The sequence below is a fragment of the Trifolium pratense genome, linkage group LG7, assembly GCF_020283565.1.
Source record: "Trifolium pratense cultivar HEN17-A07 linkage group LG7, ARS_RC_1.1, whole genome shotgun sequence".
Lineage (NCBI taxonomy): Eukaryota > Viridiplantae > Streptophyta > Magnoliopsida > Fabales > Fabaceae > Trifolium > Trifolium pratense.
This window is the reverse complement of record NC_060065.1, coordinates 35,170,723-35,187,086: the sequence shown is the minus strand read 5'-3', so window position 1 is coordinate 35,187,086 and position 16,364 is coordinate 35,170,723. Positions and strand designations below refer to the sequence as shown.

Here is a 16,364-nt window from a genome sequence, read left to right as displayed (position 1 = left end):
ACCTTTGATTCATCTGATATACAAAAAAGGTAAAAAATTAATAAATAAATTTTGAAAAAAAAAAAGAAAGGAAAAATCCGTTGATTTTAGGAGCGTGACCGAAGCTAAACATGTTTCACTATAAAAGGACGCAATCTGCGAAATCGAAAAACTGCGGAGAGAGAAAGAGCAAAAAAGAAAGGGCGTGTGGTGAAAAATTTCTAGAGAGAGAGAGCGTAACATCATCTTCTCTCCTCAATGGAAACCGTCGGCGAACAGGTTCTACCTTCAGCCACCACCACCGCTCCAACCGCCGGCGATCCCACCGCCTCGCCTCCTCCGCTTATTAATGTCTCCGATCCAGTTATTGATGACCTTCACGATGTTGTTGCTGAGTCTGAAATTCACGCTCTGATTTCCGATGAAGAGCATGATCTCGATCATGAACCTGACCTTGATCACGATTTTGATCATGAAAACGAGCATGAGCATCCTGATGAAGGTCAGGAACAAGATCATGTTGCTGAAACCGTTACCGTTGTCTCTTTGGATGATCTCAAGCTCAAGATAATTAAGCAGGTAAAACTGTAATTGGCGTTTGGTGATACTGTTTTGTCAAGTTGAATTGACTTAACAAGTTGAGAAATTTCAGAGAAAATGATTTTTTTGAATGATTTGAGCTTTTTCAAACTGTAATTTTGTGTTTTCTAATTTCTAGGGTTTATGATTGGATATTGTGTATGCTTCTCTTAGTTAATTAACTTAGGTCTAAGTTATTGAGTGATTTGTTCAGATAAGTTAGTGAATTTTTTGTGTTGACTTTGCAGGTGGAGTATTATTTCAGTGATGAAAATTTGCCCAATGATAAGTATATGCTGAGTCTCGTCAAAAGGAACAAGGAAGGGTTTGGTAAGTGATAAGTTTTATAATATAGGAGTATTATTCTAGTTAGATTTGTAAGTGTATTGCCTGAGTTTATCGTGCTGTTATTGAGTTACTGTCATAGAGTTGATGATTTGGGAGTTTTTATCCAAGTTTCTAAAAAAAATTTGTTTGTTACTCAGCAGAATATGTTAGTATGAAATATGGGATAATTTGGGTCATGTTATATTTTGTATAGGAAATCCTAATTGAAGGTAAATGTTAGATATTCTTCTTTTCTAGATTCCTGGACTTTTGAATTTTGCTTATATGGATTAAAGTTGTGAAAAACCCACTGTTGTGAAGTACGGATAACAAAGTTGAATTGGTTGCAGGGTTATTGTTTTCATATTCATTCCTAGTGACAAATTACATATGTGCAGTTATTATTATTCGATGTATGAGTTATTCAGTTATACTTCTGGGGGATAATGGATGATTATATTTCCACTTTTTGAAAGATGATAGGGAAAGAGAGCATATCTATCAATGCAAGTGGGCTTATTTCCATTTTCAATTTGCAATTTTTTAAAAGGGGATCTGTTAAAGTTCATGATAGGAAAGGTGATTAGTGGTTTGAATTGAAAGGTGCGTCGATGGTAGAAAGCACACTTTCAGTATATAGACTAACCCCATGTATTATAAACAACGATAGTATCCATATTATTATAAAGTAATATTAACTGTGTAGTTCTTTTTCTAGAATAATATTTAACAGTTACTTCATGATATGAAAACCTGGATGAAATTTTGGCAGAATGATAATTGTTATTTAATTAATTTAAAAAAAATTAAAAACGATGTCTAAGTAATGCACGATTGCACACACACCTATTTCTGCAAGCATCATATGCACATGAAGTTTCTTGTTTGCTTTTTGACTATAATGAAACATCTATGCTGTCATTGCTGCTTTTTATTTGTAAAGTTGTTGTTTTTCGTCCATAGCTTTATTTATGTATTTGTTATTTTGTTTATCCTATCATGTAATTCCTGTTAAAATTGTTTATGCAGTTCCTATACCAGTGATTGCTTCTTTTAGAAAAATGAAGAAGCTCACTCGAGACCATTTACTTATTGCTGCTGCACTGAAGGAATCCTCACTGCTTGTATGATTCTTCCTCCCTTGTTTTGTTAACATGTATTGCATTGCAATCCTCTACTTCTAGTCCTAAAGAAAAGTTCATCTCTTGGGGACTGCAGGTTGTTAGTGGTGATGGGAAAAGGGTTAAGCGGCTCAATCCACTTCGTTTCAATGAAGTTAAAGATCATAAGGTATTTTTACTTAAAGGAACATTGTTCATGTTTTAATATCTCATGTGTTATCCCGAGTCTTATTCTTGGTCTCTAGTTATATACTGTTTTGGTAGAGAATTTGCCGGAGGACCATTCAAGAGAGAACATTCGGCAAATATTCCAAAAAGCTGGAAAGTAAGATGTCTTCCTTAACTTGTCATCTTTTCCCAGTCTCATGAACGATGTTATATTTGTTCTTCCAAATTTCTAATTATGTGATGTTATATTGTAATATGCAGTATAAAAAAGATAACCATAAATGACCCGAATTCTACTGCAGCATCTGCTAAACATATCAAGGTCGACAAGTTTTTTGGTAGTAAGGTACAGAACTAGCTGATGTTAATACTTAATAGCTAACCGTAATATGGAGTGTTCTTAATTTTTCATTGCATTGTTACTTTTACTAGAAGTTCCATTTTGAAGATTCGGACCTACATCAATGAATCCCAATATGAATTTTTTAAACTTATTTTTCACTTTACTTTCTTTACTTGATATGGATATGGTTATATATGTTTAGCTGGTCTCTATTGTAACTAAAGTAAGGGTGCTAAGTCAAAAGTTGCATTCTGAGATGATGTATATTACACTATATTTAATGGATCTCTGAAGTCTACCATCTTTAAAAATAAATAAATAAAATAAAAGTGTCTTCCCCTCATTACCCATGAACATGGGGTGAGTATAAGTATAACTTCTTGTGGCATTGATTCAATTTTATAGTGCGAGTTAAAAGTTTATCAAATTCTAGTTCCAACCTTTAAACTAAGTAAATGGCCACTTTGTAAATAATTCTGTTATAACGTAGCTAGTTTTTACTTCACATTTATGCTGCAGCTTGAGCTGTATTTTGGTCTCAATCATGTCATCACCTTCCACCTCAATTTTGTTACACAGTGATTTTGCATCTTACTTTTCTGTTGGTGACATCAAAGCTACTGAAACATGAGCAGTACGGATCAGTACTGTGGAATGTTTAAATTTCTCATGAGATGCCTCACATTAAACTATTAAAAAGATATTATTCTTGTGTTATTTGTTTAGCTTTTCTGGTCCTCGTTTAAAATGCTCTTGCCTGCTATATTCTTCTTTGTCGTTGATGCCTTTATCTTCTTATCTAATGTTGTTTTCACACCTTTCTATTTTACCTCTTTTTAGTTGCATGCTCTTGTCGAATATGAGACTACTGAGGCTGCTGAAACTGCTGTGAGTTTCAGTTTAAAATTATATGTTTTCATATTATCATTAGGCCTTTATATCTGGAAGGTTTGCTTAGTCTTTGTGGTGCTAATTCTGATTTAGGTGGCAATGTTAAATAATGAACAAGACTGGAGAAATGGCATGCGGGTTAAACTTCTCAGTCGGATGGTTAGTTGCCGTTATCTATTCTCATTTGACAAATCGACAGTAATTAGTGTTGATAGTGTTTTTATGCTTTAGGGGAAGTATGTACACAACAAACAAGCTTGGAAGGGGTCTAATTCTGAGAAGAATAGCTCTAGCCATGCATCTGAGAAGAATAGCTCTAGCCATGTATCTGAGAAGAATAGCTCTGGCCATGTATCTGAGAAGAATAGCTCTGGCCATGTATCTGAGAAGAATAGCTCTAGCCATGTATCTGAGAAGAATAGCTCTAGCCATGTATCTGAGAAGAATAGCTCTAGCCATGTAACTGAGAAGAGCTCTAGCCATGCATCTGAGAAAACTGGAGATGAGGAGAATCATGGCTCACATGAGCATCATGAAGGAACGCCCGAGGAAAAGGTGTGTTTCATTTGATTTTCACTCTGGCAGCATCCTAGCTAGTAATTTGAAGCTCAAATATTTTTGGTTCCCTTGCCCTTTCAGTATAAAATCATATTTTAGATTTTCATGTGAGAAATTACAGTTTCTTGTGACCAAGTGTTCCAGTTATCATGATGTTATGACATCATAATAATTGATAGGTGCTACAACTATCACTTGGGGGTCTGCACTACAGAATCCATAATCTTGATGTGTATTGTGGCTTATATCATTACCCATTGTCTGCCTTAGTTTCAAAATCCTGCATCTTTTGTTGAACTATTTTTTTCTTCCGAGATTGTGATTTTAGGCAAAACCAGTATAAACCTGTTTATCTGTTTATTTGAGATTCTAAAGCCTGCATAATCAATTAATGGTGGAAGCAACAAATGTGTTACTTTGGGAACAAGTGCACTGGAATTCGTGTTTTTCAATTATGCTTTGGAAAAAATCTATCACAAACAGTCTAAAACAGTTTCAGTATTATTCAGCTTACATTTGTCCCTGGTGCTTGTCATTACAGGATAGGGAGCATTTGTCAAAGGATAAAGGTGGGCAGAGGAACACTAAGCAAGGAAGATCAAGAAAGCACAAATATCGTGCTACAAATGGAATGGGTATCTTCTAATCGATATAATATTTGGGAGCTCCACATGATAATATAATTATTTTGAATTCCTTTTCTTTTTAATAACTCGTTGCATTGTTCCAGGCCATGGAGGTCCATCATCTTTTCATGCTACCGAACCCTCAAAACCGCCTCCTGGACCAAAAATGCCTGATGGAACACGAGGTTTTGCAATTGGACGAGGCCGACCTCCTGTCCCTGCATCGAATTAGCACGATTGAGGCCAGACAATGTACTATATTTGACTGTATTTTCAATTGTTTAAGTGATGTACAAGTTTTAACTTGTGTCCCTATGTGTGTTTGCTTGAGTCAATGCTCAAAGGGTTTTTTAGACAGTTAAATTTTGTGGCTCAATCTGGTGACAGGTAGTGTTGGTGGAGCCTAAAACATTGTAAGTTTATTAGTCTGGGGAATTTGGAACTACATTGTAAGATTATTAGTCTGGGGAATTTTGAACTTTTTTTCTTGTGGTAATCCTCACCATACGAGGAACCTTTGTAGCAATATTTCATAATGAGAAATCTGTTGGAGGGGATGAAACCTACATGTTTGATATTGATTGAAATGAGGAACCTTTGTAGCAATATTTCATAATGAGAAATCTGTTGGAGGGGATAAAACCTACATGTTTCATAATGAGCAATATTTCATAATGAGAAATCTGTTGGAGGGGATGAAACCTACATGTTTGATATTGATTGAAACCTACAAAAACAAAAGCAAACGGTTTCGGGTACGCGATGATATCAAAGTCGCAATTAATTAACTACCATATTCGACACTTTCCCTCCCTATATAAAAATGAAAAACCTCTTTCTCCAAAATGGAATATACTCGCCCCATTCCATTCTATTTCATCATCACCGTTTCTTCATTCTCTCCTCAGATCTACTTTCTCTCACTTACGTTCAACGAATCAATGAATTCTCATTCTTGTATTCGCAACCACCTAAATCTCCATTTCCGTCTCTCTCCTATTCATCGCCTCTCTCCTCCTCCTCCATCTTCTTCCACCTCCTACCTCCATTGCACTGCTATCAAGGTAATCAATCGTGATCATGATCGCAATGTTTATTTGATTCATTTCGTTCTTTAATTCTCTTATTCTTCAATTTTCTGCAGTTACATCCACTCGTAATTCAACATTACAGCTCTTGTGTTCGACGTAATGCCTCTACCCAAGCCTTCGACAAGGTAAACTTTATACTATCAACATTCTTACTTGCTCTTATAGTCCCATTTCATGGATCATTAGGAGAAAACTTTGATAATTAGATCTCTGAAGGAATGATCAAGTATTTTTATTTATTAACATTTTTAAGTTGTTTATGAACATCAAACCACTGACAAGATTGATTATCCACATATGACCTGGTTTGTATTTACAAGTTTTAGTGTTAAAATTCTCGAGAAAATTAACCGGAGGTGTTCTGAAACCATAGTTTGATCTCTAATACTGAGTTTTGAAAGATATTTACTGCAGTTAGTTTTAGATTTAAATGCATCTAACAAACTAATTGGATGATCAATCAATGCTGACATATTTATCGAGAGAGGTCAGCCTCTTAATTATATTGAGAATTTAGTTTGAAGGCATTTAGCCAACAAGTGCTTTTGGTTATTTGACTAATTTTCAGAACTGCTGTGACAGTCTGCAATTCTATGTATTTCCACTTCCATACATTTTCTGGGTTTATATCTGGGATTTAACTCGATGAATCCCTTGAAGGCTCCAGCGATTCATTGCTTGTCATGAGTTGTGATTTATCTATACTATTGCTGACAAGTGTCATGACATTGACATCTGTTGTGTTTATGTGTTACAGGATTCATTTGACTTTCCGATACTTGATGATTGGAGTCCTGAAGAGAGTACTTCATATGTGCTCTCATCCAGTGACGGTGAAGACTTTGATGGCGATGTCTTTCTTACCCCAGTGAATGATGTTGATTTGCCTTCTTCTTCTGCATCAAATAAGGATGCTTTAACGGTGGCTGCGCATCGGCTTGTAACCATTGGGAGGGGACAGAAGAAACACAGGCAAGTATGTTGTAGAACTTGTGCAAATGGTTTTGTTTTTATACCCTTATTTCTCAAAGGAGTATCTCATATGTTGAAAAGTGAAAAGCTAGTATTCTATTGCACTATATGGTTTTCTAGAAATTTGCTGTTATTTTACTATGTTTCTGCCTCTAAGGAATTTATTAGAAAAATAATGGGAGTTCTTCTACATGTATTATATTTAAGTATAGTACTGTCCCTGTAATTTACAAAAAAACACAACAAAGACGAAAATTTGGAGATTAATAGACATCAAATGTGTAGGTGGTGTCCTAAATGACTTGAGATTTCATGTTTTTTGTTAGAGCCAGAAATGCTTCTTCACGGTTAGCGCGTGATTGCCTTTTCTGTCAGCTATAACATGAGTTATTATCGATTGTATTTATATTTTCTGTGACGCTACGTTAACCCAGTTCACATTTTAATTCTTTTCAGGATCAAAGTTGGCCTTTTCATGACTATGGGGCTTGTAATCGGCTTGACAGTACTGCTTTTATATGTAGATTGGTGTGTATGGAAAATTGTTAGACTGCCGTTATCACCTTTTTACTTGACTCGACCATTTCTCATATCAGCCATTTTGGTTTCTTTTGTTGGCTATGTTTGTGTCCCAATTTTTGGTCATTTTAAATCTATCCATGTTATCAAGCAACAAGGGCCTCTTAGACATCAACATAAAAGGAAGACACACACATTGGGTGGTTTATTTTTTGTACCTATTGGTATAATTGTTGCTCATGTTATTACCGCGTCCTCATCTATAGAAGTGGCTGGGGCATCTGGTGTAACAATTGCATTTGCAGCAGTCGGTTTACTTAGTGACATATTAAACCTCACCAAGAATCATTGGAGAGGTTTACCGGAATTGGCAGAAGTATTCTTGGAGGTGATTATTGATTACTCTATTTTCTTTTATAAATTTAAAGCATTATTTTTGGAGTTTTGATGTACTAGCTAATTGAACTGTTGTTCTTTTGAGCCCCCCAAAAAATTCAATATTGGTCCCTCACGGATAATATTGATCACCCTTTAGCCCTCTACAAATCAGTTTTTGCAATGTCCCTCATCAGGCCAAGTTTGTAATCCAAATCGGCCTCATGGAAATCCTCGCTGCCCAACCGCCTTTCACCTGGTTCTATAAAGAAATAAAATTCCTGGCGTGAGCATTCAAATTGAAAAGAAATTGATTAAGGACTGGATTTGAAGGACAAATTCCATAATATATTTATTTTTTTAATAATAAAAATGAACATTGCTTACATTACATCCATTTCTATTTAGTAAATCTGCATTTTGATACCACAGGTAGCTGTTGGAACGTGCTTTTCGTTTTGGTTGGACATCACCAGTGTATCTTCACCCTATGGCATGTATACCTTCTTGTTACTAATCTGATCAACATTTTTCTGATGGTAACTCACATATCTGTTCTCACAAAAAGCACTTTATTGGCAGTTGCAAATATGACTTTTTGCCCACTTCTGTGCCTGAGTCATACAATGATTAAAAATAATTGATAAAGATTTTCTGTCTTGCTGTCAGTTAAACATGCTAGACTAGTTTCAATCTTTCTTATCAGCAACCTTAAGTAATCTTCAGCAGTCCATTGGACATGACACCTTGAATAATGTCTGTAAAATCATATGGGAAACTGAAAAGTTGTAGTCATGTTAGAACATTTTTTAATGTACAATTCCTGCTAATTGTACAATACAGATTATGATGCCCATAAGTGAGACATCTTGTGTACTCTTATATGGCTCTAACATGTGTATAGAAGAGGGACAGAAGAGAAGGAATAAGGGGAGGATGTAAGATTTTTTTCCCAAAATTTACCCCTATCCCCCTCTCAATTTTATTTCCCGTAATACACCTCTCAGGGGACAAAAACTGGCGTTGCAGCAGGGCACCTGGGTAGCGACATTTCAAATGTCTCCATTGCCACATGGATAGCGACATTCAGAATGGCGCCATTGACTGGGAATAATTTTTTTTGTCTTTTGCTGTCATGGTGCAGGCGCGTGGAAGGCATGGCATGGGAGGGAGAGAAAGAAAGTTTGAATGCATGGGAGGGAGAGAAAGAAAAGAGTGTTTGTTTGAAATTTTTTGATTTTTTTTGATTTTTATTTTTTTTATTTGATGAAAAAAATAAATTATATTTATTTGATGAACAAATATTTGATGAATAAATAAATTGATTTTTTTTATTTGATGGAAAAAAATTTATTACAAGACAATGATATAAATAATTTATTACAATAAACACACTGAAATTCCTAATGTCTACGTTGGCCTCTGGTGCCACAAGGTGGAGGACGTGCATTCCTCGGATGTCCTCGTCCATATAATTGCTCTTCCTCATTTGGATTTGTTTCTTCCGTCAAGCATATTGCTAATATTGCTAAGACGTTGAGACCACGAGGAACCTTCACCAGCAGCCCACGTTGAATTTAACATCTCGTCCGGTACAGCAGAACCCCAGGATAAATCTACGGGGATATGTTGGGTTTGTTGGGGTTGTATAGAATCACCGGGGTAGTAAGCATTTTCATTGAAACGTTGAGTTCCCGGTGATTCAAATGGTTGGTCGTCGAAAAAATTTCGGGTGAGTGGCAATGGGGTAAAAAAATTGGATTGGCTCATTGGATATTGTTCGGTAAATGGTTGTTGTTGGGTAAATGATTGTTGTTGGTGTTGGGTAAATGGTTGTTGTGAATGAGATGTATGTTGTTGTTGAGGGGTATAAGATGGTGGGTCTGGGATATCGGTATGTTGATGTTGTTGGCTATATGTGGGTGCGTCTGGTAAAATGGTATGTTGGGTAAATGTATGCTGCTGCACATCAGGACGTGGGCGTGGATCAAATAAATAATGATCGGAAGAGAGATATAGCATGTTGAACCTTGTATAAGTATTCAAGAACTCCGTTGAGTGCATAGGTACACCATCCACTTGATCTCCAACAAGGACATAATTATGACGATTATTCCAATGTTGGATTTCAACCATAAATTTGGGCCCAATCATGAACCGCTGCTCGCATTGTTGTTCTGTGGTAACAAGTCATGACTTGTGGAACGCCATCAAATCCCGCATGTTGAAATCCAAATTAGAGACGGACTCTGTCGGTCTGATGAAACTCTACGACCTCAAAGTTAATGATAAATGTGGTTGCTGACCAACATGCAGCGTCCTCTGGATACAAGCACTGACTGACGTCATAAGGAGTCCAAGTAAACTGATATTTTTAAAAACAAATTAGAGATTTGTTAGTGTATGCATTTATTTAGTTTAAAAATAACAAAGAAATATTAAGAGAATATATATTACCCCGTCTTCCGTTAAACGATCGAGCACGTTTGTAGCGCCCTGTACATCGTGGTCCGGACCGCCAGAGTACTTTTTTCCGGAAGCAATGTACCTAAAATAATATTTTCACGATACGATTAATATCATAGTAAATATACATATTTATTATTAATAAATAATAGATTGATTAAAAAAAAAAAAAATTAGTAGATACTTACTTTAGAGCCAATGGCCTATTATTGAACGGTGGATTTCTACGTCTCTCGTGATCAAATTCCCTTATTCGACAACGTGCCCATGCCTGCAAAAGTAAGGCACATCCGGACAGGGTTTTGGTTGTTTGGCTTTGATCTGCGAGATCGCACATGCCCCTATACAACGTTGCCAAACAAGCTGAACCCCAACTATATCCTCTTATTGTGTGTGGATCTTCCAACAGTGGGAGGTACATAGTATGCACACGGTCGGCAGTTGTGTTGGCCAATAAAAATTTTCCCAAAAAATAAAGAATATATGCCCTTAGGTGCATCAGGAGAATTTCGTTGGTGGGGTTTGTGGGCATTTCGTTAAGAGATTCTTCTAGCGCCTAACAGAATATCCTGATCGCCCGTTAGATGGAGGAACGACTCCCAATAGTCGTGGGAAATCTGTCTCCCATATGTTATTGGAAGTTCCGGTAACAGCTTGTCCACAAATTTGTAGATCAAGCAATTGGTTGCGATTTTCCGAAATATCAAGTATCCTGACTCAAATGCAACCATTATTTAAAATTCTGTTAGTAGTCACTAGTCAGGGTTTGAATCCCCGGACATCCTCTTAATCTCTTTCTATCTAGTGTCCTGGTTCATCGACTTGAGCTACGCCTTCAATCTCTTTCTATGTCGTTTCCTTCCCTTTTGTTTCTAAATGTTTCCATGTGATAAAAATTTCCCTGATTATTGCAAATATGACTAGCATAACAAGTTTCGGAGTTGGGTATTTTTTTCCTAATTCATTACATTTGGCAATTGAAGCCCTACCAAGGCTGTGGTGAGTTGTGTTTAGTTTATCCAAGAAAATTAAGAAAGAAATATGTTTGTCAATTATGTCTCGAGTACTAACTTTGTATTGTTTATATGATATGATGTTTGTGTCTATCTGGATAGAGAATAAGGAATATCTCACTTATTTTTCAAATCAGGGAAAATAGCTGTTATTGGAGGGTGCCGCGAATATACAGGTGCCCCATATTTTGCTGCTATTTCAGCCTTAAAAATTGTTAGTACCTGTAATCTTTCTTTTTACTCTTTTTTCAAAGTTTTCTTGAATGAAATCATTGTCATACTATTATTTTTTCCATCTATGAAGGGTGCAGATTTGTCACATGTATTCTGTACAAAAGATGCTGCTCCTGTCATCAAAAGCTACAGTCCTGAGTTGATTGTGCAGGTTTTGGAAGAGTCATATAGTGTCAGGTACTACTTCGATTCATTTTCCGAACTGCACATTTCAAAAAATACCTAGTGAATGTTGATTTTAGCGAGAGACTGATTTCAGGGAGGAGGACAAGAAAATCATAGCAAGCAAAGTTCTTGCTGAAGTTGACAAATGGTTAGAAAGATTTGACTGTCTAGTCATTGGTCCAGGCCTAGGAAGAGATCCATTTCTTCTGGTATGCTATCTCTTCATAAGCTTCGCTTGAATCACTCAATCCCAGTTTTATTATACACTTGCAAATCGCTTATTTATCTAACATTTGCATGATGATGTCAGGACTGTGTGACTGAAATCATCAGGCATGCAAGAAAATCAAACATCCCAATTGTGATAGATGGGGTATGTATGTTGAAGTTTGGACATCGCATTGTAATGTGATTAACATGCGCTTATTGCTTACTGTTTCGGCATATTTCAGGATGGGATTTTTCTTGTTACAAATCATCTTGAACTTGTTAGTGGCTATGCCTTGGCTGTTCTAACCCCAAATATCAATGAATATAAGCGACTTGTACAGAAAGTACCGAGTTCTGAAGTAAATAACGATGATGCTACTCGGCAAGTGCTATCTCTTGCCAAACAGTAAGATCCCAATCCCCATTTTAGATCACTGGTTTTTATGCCAGAATGTTTTACAGAACCAATCGTTTTTCTGCTTGTTGTTTGATATTTCTGAGGTGTGTTTCTGATTAGTATAGTTGGTTGTTTACTGTAACATGTTTTTTCAGCATCCTAACTTGTGTAAATCCAAAAAAGCATGCCACTTATATGGATTTAGAGATTTAAACAAGTTTCTCTTCCGCTGCATTCAATATTATGAAATATAATTGGCTAATGCTAACTTCATCAGCATTGTAATGTAGTACTCACTCCAGCTAATTGAAATTTTCAAGGGCTAAGCTGGCTAATGAGTCATATTATAAATGTTATATTTGTGTGTGTTCCTGTTCAATTTCATTTGTTTCCATAAATTCATTATATCATAAGCAGTGTATTCAGTTTGATGCTCTGGCTAATTCATGACATATGTAGTGTGAAGGCAGATTATGATCCTTTGATTTCTTGCTAAAAAAAAATGATTGCATTTGTTTACCCTTTTTTCTTGGAAACTTTCATGGTTTGGATAAGATTTTGAAGGGAAAAAAAGAATCTAAAGAAATTGTATTTCTGATTGTGTTGAGAAGCTACTCTGAATAGCTTTAGATGTTTGGAAACCATTTGATTGAGTCTGTTATTTATGCAGTCAAATCAGTAAGTGTCTATGGTTCTCCTAGACGTTGTAGCGGCCATGGTGATATCCTTTATGGAAGGCAAGTAAGTAATTATTTTTTGCATTATATTTGTGAGTTTCCTTCCAGGAAACTTTATGATACTGTATTCTTCAATTGCTCTTCTTTAAGTCTTATAGAGTTCTCTTTACTTTTTATTATTATTGATTTATCTATAATGACTCTATAATGACTCTGTTCGGTAAAAATAAGTTATAAGCTAACTTATAGCTAAAAAGCTAATAGAATAAAATTAAAGTGTTTGACAAATTTAGCTGTTGTAAATACAAAATGACATAAGTACATGGTTTATAATTTTAAGGGTAAACATGAAATAAAATGTAAAAAGCTATAAGCTCATACGCTACTTGAAATAGCATCTCAAAAAATGTTATAAGCTAATTAGATAAGCTTGTTACAAAACACGTCCATTTTTATCAAACAAGCTTATAAGCTGGTCCCATAAGCTATAAGCTAGCTTATTGGACTTACCAAACACACCAAGTATATTCAAGAAACAGATGAAGATGTCTAGAAAAAAATGAAGATATTTAAAGGCTTCATCCATGGAAAAAAAAAAAAATAGGAAGACATAAATATATAGAAACTGTTCTACTCAAAAAACAAACGTGTAGATTTCATTTTTTAAACTATATTATTATTTTTTTGTTACTTACCAAAAAATTAATATATTATTTTGTTTTCTTTGATAGAAAAAAACTAGTATATTATACATTTATAGTCCCTTAAATAAATAAAAAGTAGTATCTTATAAAAAAAAAGTAGTATATCTCTTTGCCACATCATTGTTAATAATTTTAAAAATAAAATTGCTAAAAAAATAGGTCTGTGAACAAACCAACAAGTCAAATCCGCATTTAAAAAAACAAAAAAAAAAAAGATATGAAATATATGAACTAAAACTATGAATCCATCAAAATATATAGACTTTTCGATATCATCAGATTTTGTTGTCCTAAAAAAATAATCTTGATTATCTTAATTGAATACCATAAAATTTGTTTATTTTTATTAAAAAAGCCATAAGATTTGTTTATATTATATAAATATATAAAATTCTAAATTGGATACCACAAGATTTTTTTTTAATATTTTTTTTAAAAAATTCTTTAAAATCTCAATTCAATACATTCCTAAATCTGTCTATATAAAGAGTGGAGTATATGGGTACCAAACGATGGTTCAAAAACCGAATGGGAGGACTAAAACAATGATACCAACAGGAGAAAGAGGAAGAGATCAGATAATCAAAGTTAAAACACAATTTAGTCCAGCTACCAAAGAACTTAGAAAACTTATCAATGGACAAGGGTTTCTCATGTTGATAGTAGGGTTTTTCGTGTATAATGGGCTACGCAAATTGACTGAACCTCGTAAAGGGCTACACAAATTGATCGAACCTCGTAAATCTTGTATGTATACACGTGCAATCTCTGACTTACATTTATTTTTTAGTTTCTGGTTTGTCTATTCTTGCATATTCGGCAATGATTTATTTTAGTGTGAGTAGTGTTCTGAGTTGTATATTTTTACTTAATTACTATAATATTATTTATACTTCTGCATATATTGTTAGATTTTAACTTGAACACTTAGACCTTTACTCCTTTCAATATTAGCTCAAACCGTTTGAGCAACCCATCATACCCTAAACAGTATTTTCTATGAAAAAAGCAAAAAGTATGTATAAACAGTGTTTGAGTAGGATTTGTGTAACAAAAGCTGTGTCAAAATAACACTCCAAAATACTTTTTAAAACGTAATTTTTTTTTTATACTTAGGGTGCGAATCTATGAGTATCTATCTGGTACGGATACATCTCCAACTTTTGAGTATTTGGGTTTCATAGGTCTCTACACATCAATTAGATTTGGCCTTTTATATCAGAAGAAACTTATATTTCATTTATGCAGTGGCTCATGAAAAGTGCGAGATTGAAGAAAACAACATATTAACAAATCTACCAGTTGATGTGTTGGAGCTGATTACAAAGGGTTTGTTCATTAACGATTACCTTGCATTGAGAGCAGTATGCCGTTCTTGCAGGAAAACAATTTCTAATGTCATTGAAAACAAGCATTGCTACCCTTTACCTGAAATGCCACAAGTTTTCCTACAATTCAAATATTCAAGGTTCTTTTTCAGCTTGAGTAAAAAAAGTTTACATCACCACCTTGCAATCCACCATTGAGGTACGCCGATAAATGTATTGGCTCAATTAAAGGATGGTTGATTATGAGTGACAATTCTGAAAGAGTTTTTGTGAAATGTTTCTTCTGGAATCCAGTGACCAATGTTAGAATCATGATACCATCAAAGTTGCCCTTGCCACCCACCTGTGAGTATTTTCCCGTCCGAGGTGATAGAGAAAAACCACAATTAAAAAAAATGGTGGCCTCTTCCAAACCAAACTGCAATGGTTCTTCTGATTGTCATTTAGTCAGTCTTTTCGATGATTTTTGTCACATTGCAATTTATAAACTCTTTGAAAAGTCATGGACTATAGTTGTGTCGGATAAGGATTCAGGGTTTAGGGACGTGGAAATTATTGGAACAAAATTGTATGTAGCTGTAAGTGACTCATCCTCAAGTTCTATATTGGTTTATTGTCTCAAGGACTCCATTAATGGACCTCCAAAGGCTAAAGTGTTGGCCGAGTTTCCAATTATAAGTATTCTTAAGTGGCAGCGTAGCAATGGCGTGTTCTGTTATCTAGCCAAAGATGAAGCACTAAGAGAGTTATACTTCATTTATATGCTCTGTAATGTGGTTACAACGCCTGAAAATCGACATATTAACGCTAACGGTTTCAGATTTTTCACAGATTATGCTCAGCCACTGCAGGTTAACAACTTTGAAATGTTCAAGCTGGACACAAACAAGGATCCTATTGGGTGGCAGAATGTGGAGCTAGAAGATAGAGTGGCTTTTGTTAGTAATTTGAGCAGCATAGTAATGTCAAGGGATGAACTTAATTTCAGCAAAGATTTAATTAGAGGGAATATCATCTATTTTGCTTTTCATCATGGGTGTGCGGCAAATCCATGGTCAAGTTTACAGTTGGGAATGTTTTGTTTGACTGATAGCAGCATCAAATACTTTCCTGTGAAGAAATTAAAGCATGATGATATTCCTCGTCCTTATCCTGTATGGTTTGTACCAAGTTTATTGTAATTCATTCCACTGTCTTGGCACTTACATATGTTATATTTGCATGCCAATAGTGTCTTCAATGACATCTTCATGGCTTTGAAATAATTTACACCTCAACATGCAACCATACACATCTTCATGATTTTTTATTTCTTTCTTTAAAGCATGCAGTCAACAATATTATAGCAGCATATTATTTCTTCTCACTTAATAGCATATTTCTCCTTGAGGAAGTTTATTTCTTTCCATAATTTCATGATGCCATGCATGCATTATCACGCTACAGTTACACAAGTAATATATCAATTCTGCAGCGGGGACTTTACACATGAATATTATTTTTGTAACGATATATAATTAAAAAATAAAGGCTTTAAGTGCATATTTGTTCCCTTATATTTATTTTAGGTTCCAATTTGGTCTCTTATGTTTACAAAGTTTCAATTTGATCCTTTTCGTCA

At 35.0% G+C, this 16,364-nt stretch overlaps 3 protein-coding genes and 1 pseudogene across 3 annotated transcripts; all 4 read left to right on the top strand.

Moving 5' to 3' along the window:
- Positions 1-110: 110 nt before the first annotated feature.
- On the top strand, positions 111-5,154 carry LOC123898400 (la-related protein 6A). The gene is made up of 11 exons (XM_045949334.1): positions 111-558; positions 807-888; positions 1,915-2,009; positions 2,104-2,175; positions 2,252-2,331; positions 2,436-2,520; positions 3,358-3,405; positions 3,502-3,567; positions 3,640-3,963; positions 4,508-4,601; positions 4,697-5,154. Exons 1-11 carry the CDS (start codon positions 238-240, stop codon positions 4,822-4,824), a joined length of 1,395 nt encoding a protein of 464 aa, XP_045805290.1. The 5' UTR covers positions 111-237; the 3' UTR covers positions 4,825-5,154.
- A 134-nt stretch (positions 5,155-5,288) lies between these two features.
- Positions 5,289-9,124, top strand: LOC123896334 (phospho-N-acetylmuramoyl-pentapeptide-transferase homolog). Its single transcript, XM_045946735.1, has 7 exons — positions 5,289-5,656; positions 5,737-5,808; positions 6,441-6,655; positions 7,112-7,562; positions 7,982-8,046; positions 8,694-8,770; positions 8,985-9,124. The coding sequence occupies exons 1-7, from the start codon at positions 5,438-5,440 to the stop codon at positions 9,122-9,124; spliced, it is 1,239 nt and encodes a 412-aa protein (XP_045802691.1). The 5' UTR covers positions 5,289-5,437.
- Positions 9,125-10,282: 1,158 nt separating this feature from the next.
- On the top strand, positions 10,283-14,784 carry LOC123896333 (ATP-dependent (S)-NAD(P)H-hydrate dehydratase-like). The gene is made up of 9 exons (XM_045946734.1): positions 10,283-10,430; positions 10,949-11,014; positions 11,166-11,242; positions 11,333-11,439; positions 11,522-11,636; positions 11,738-11,800; positions 11,880-12,043; positions 12,705-12,775; positions 14,664-14,784. The coding sequence occupies exons 1-8, from the start codon at positions 10,283-10,285 to the stop codon at positions 12,733-12,735; spliced, it is 771 nt and encodes a 256-aa protein (XP_045802690.1). The 3' UTR covers positions 12,736-12,775; positions 14,664-14,784.
- Positions 13,928-16,099, top strand: LOC123896332 (annotated as a pseudogene).
- Positions 16,100-16,364: the final 265 nt, after the last annotated feature.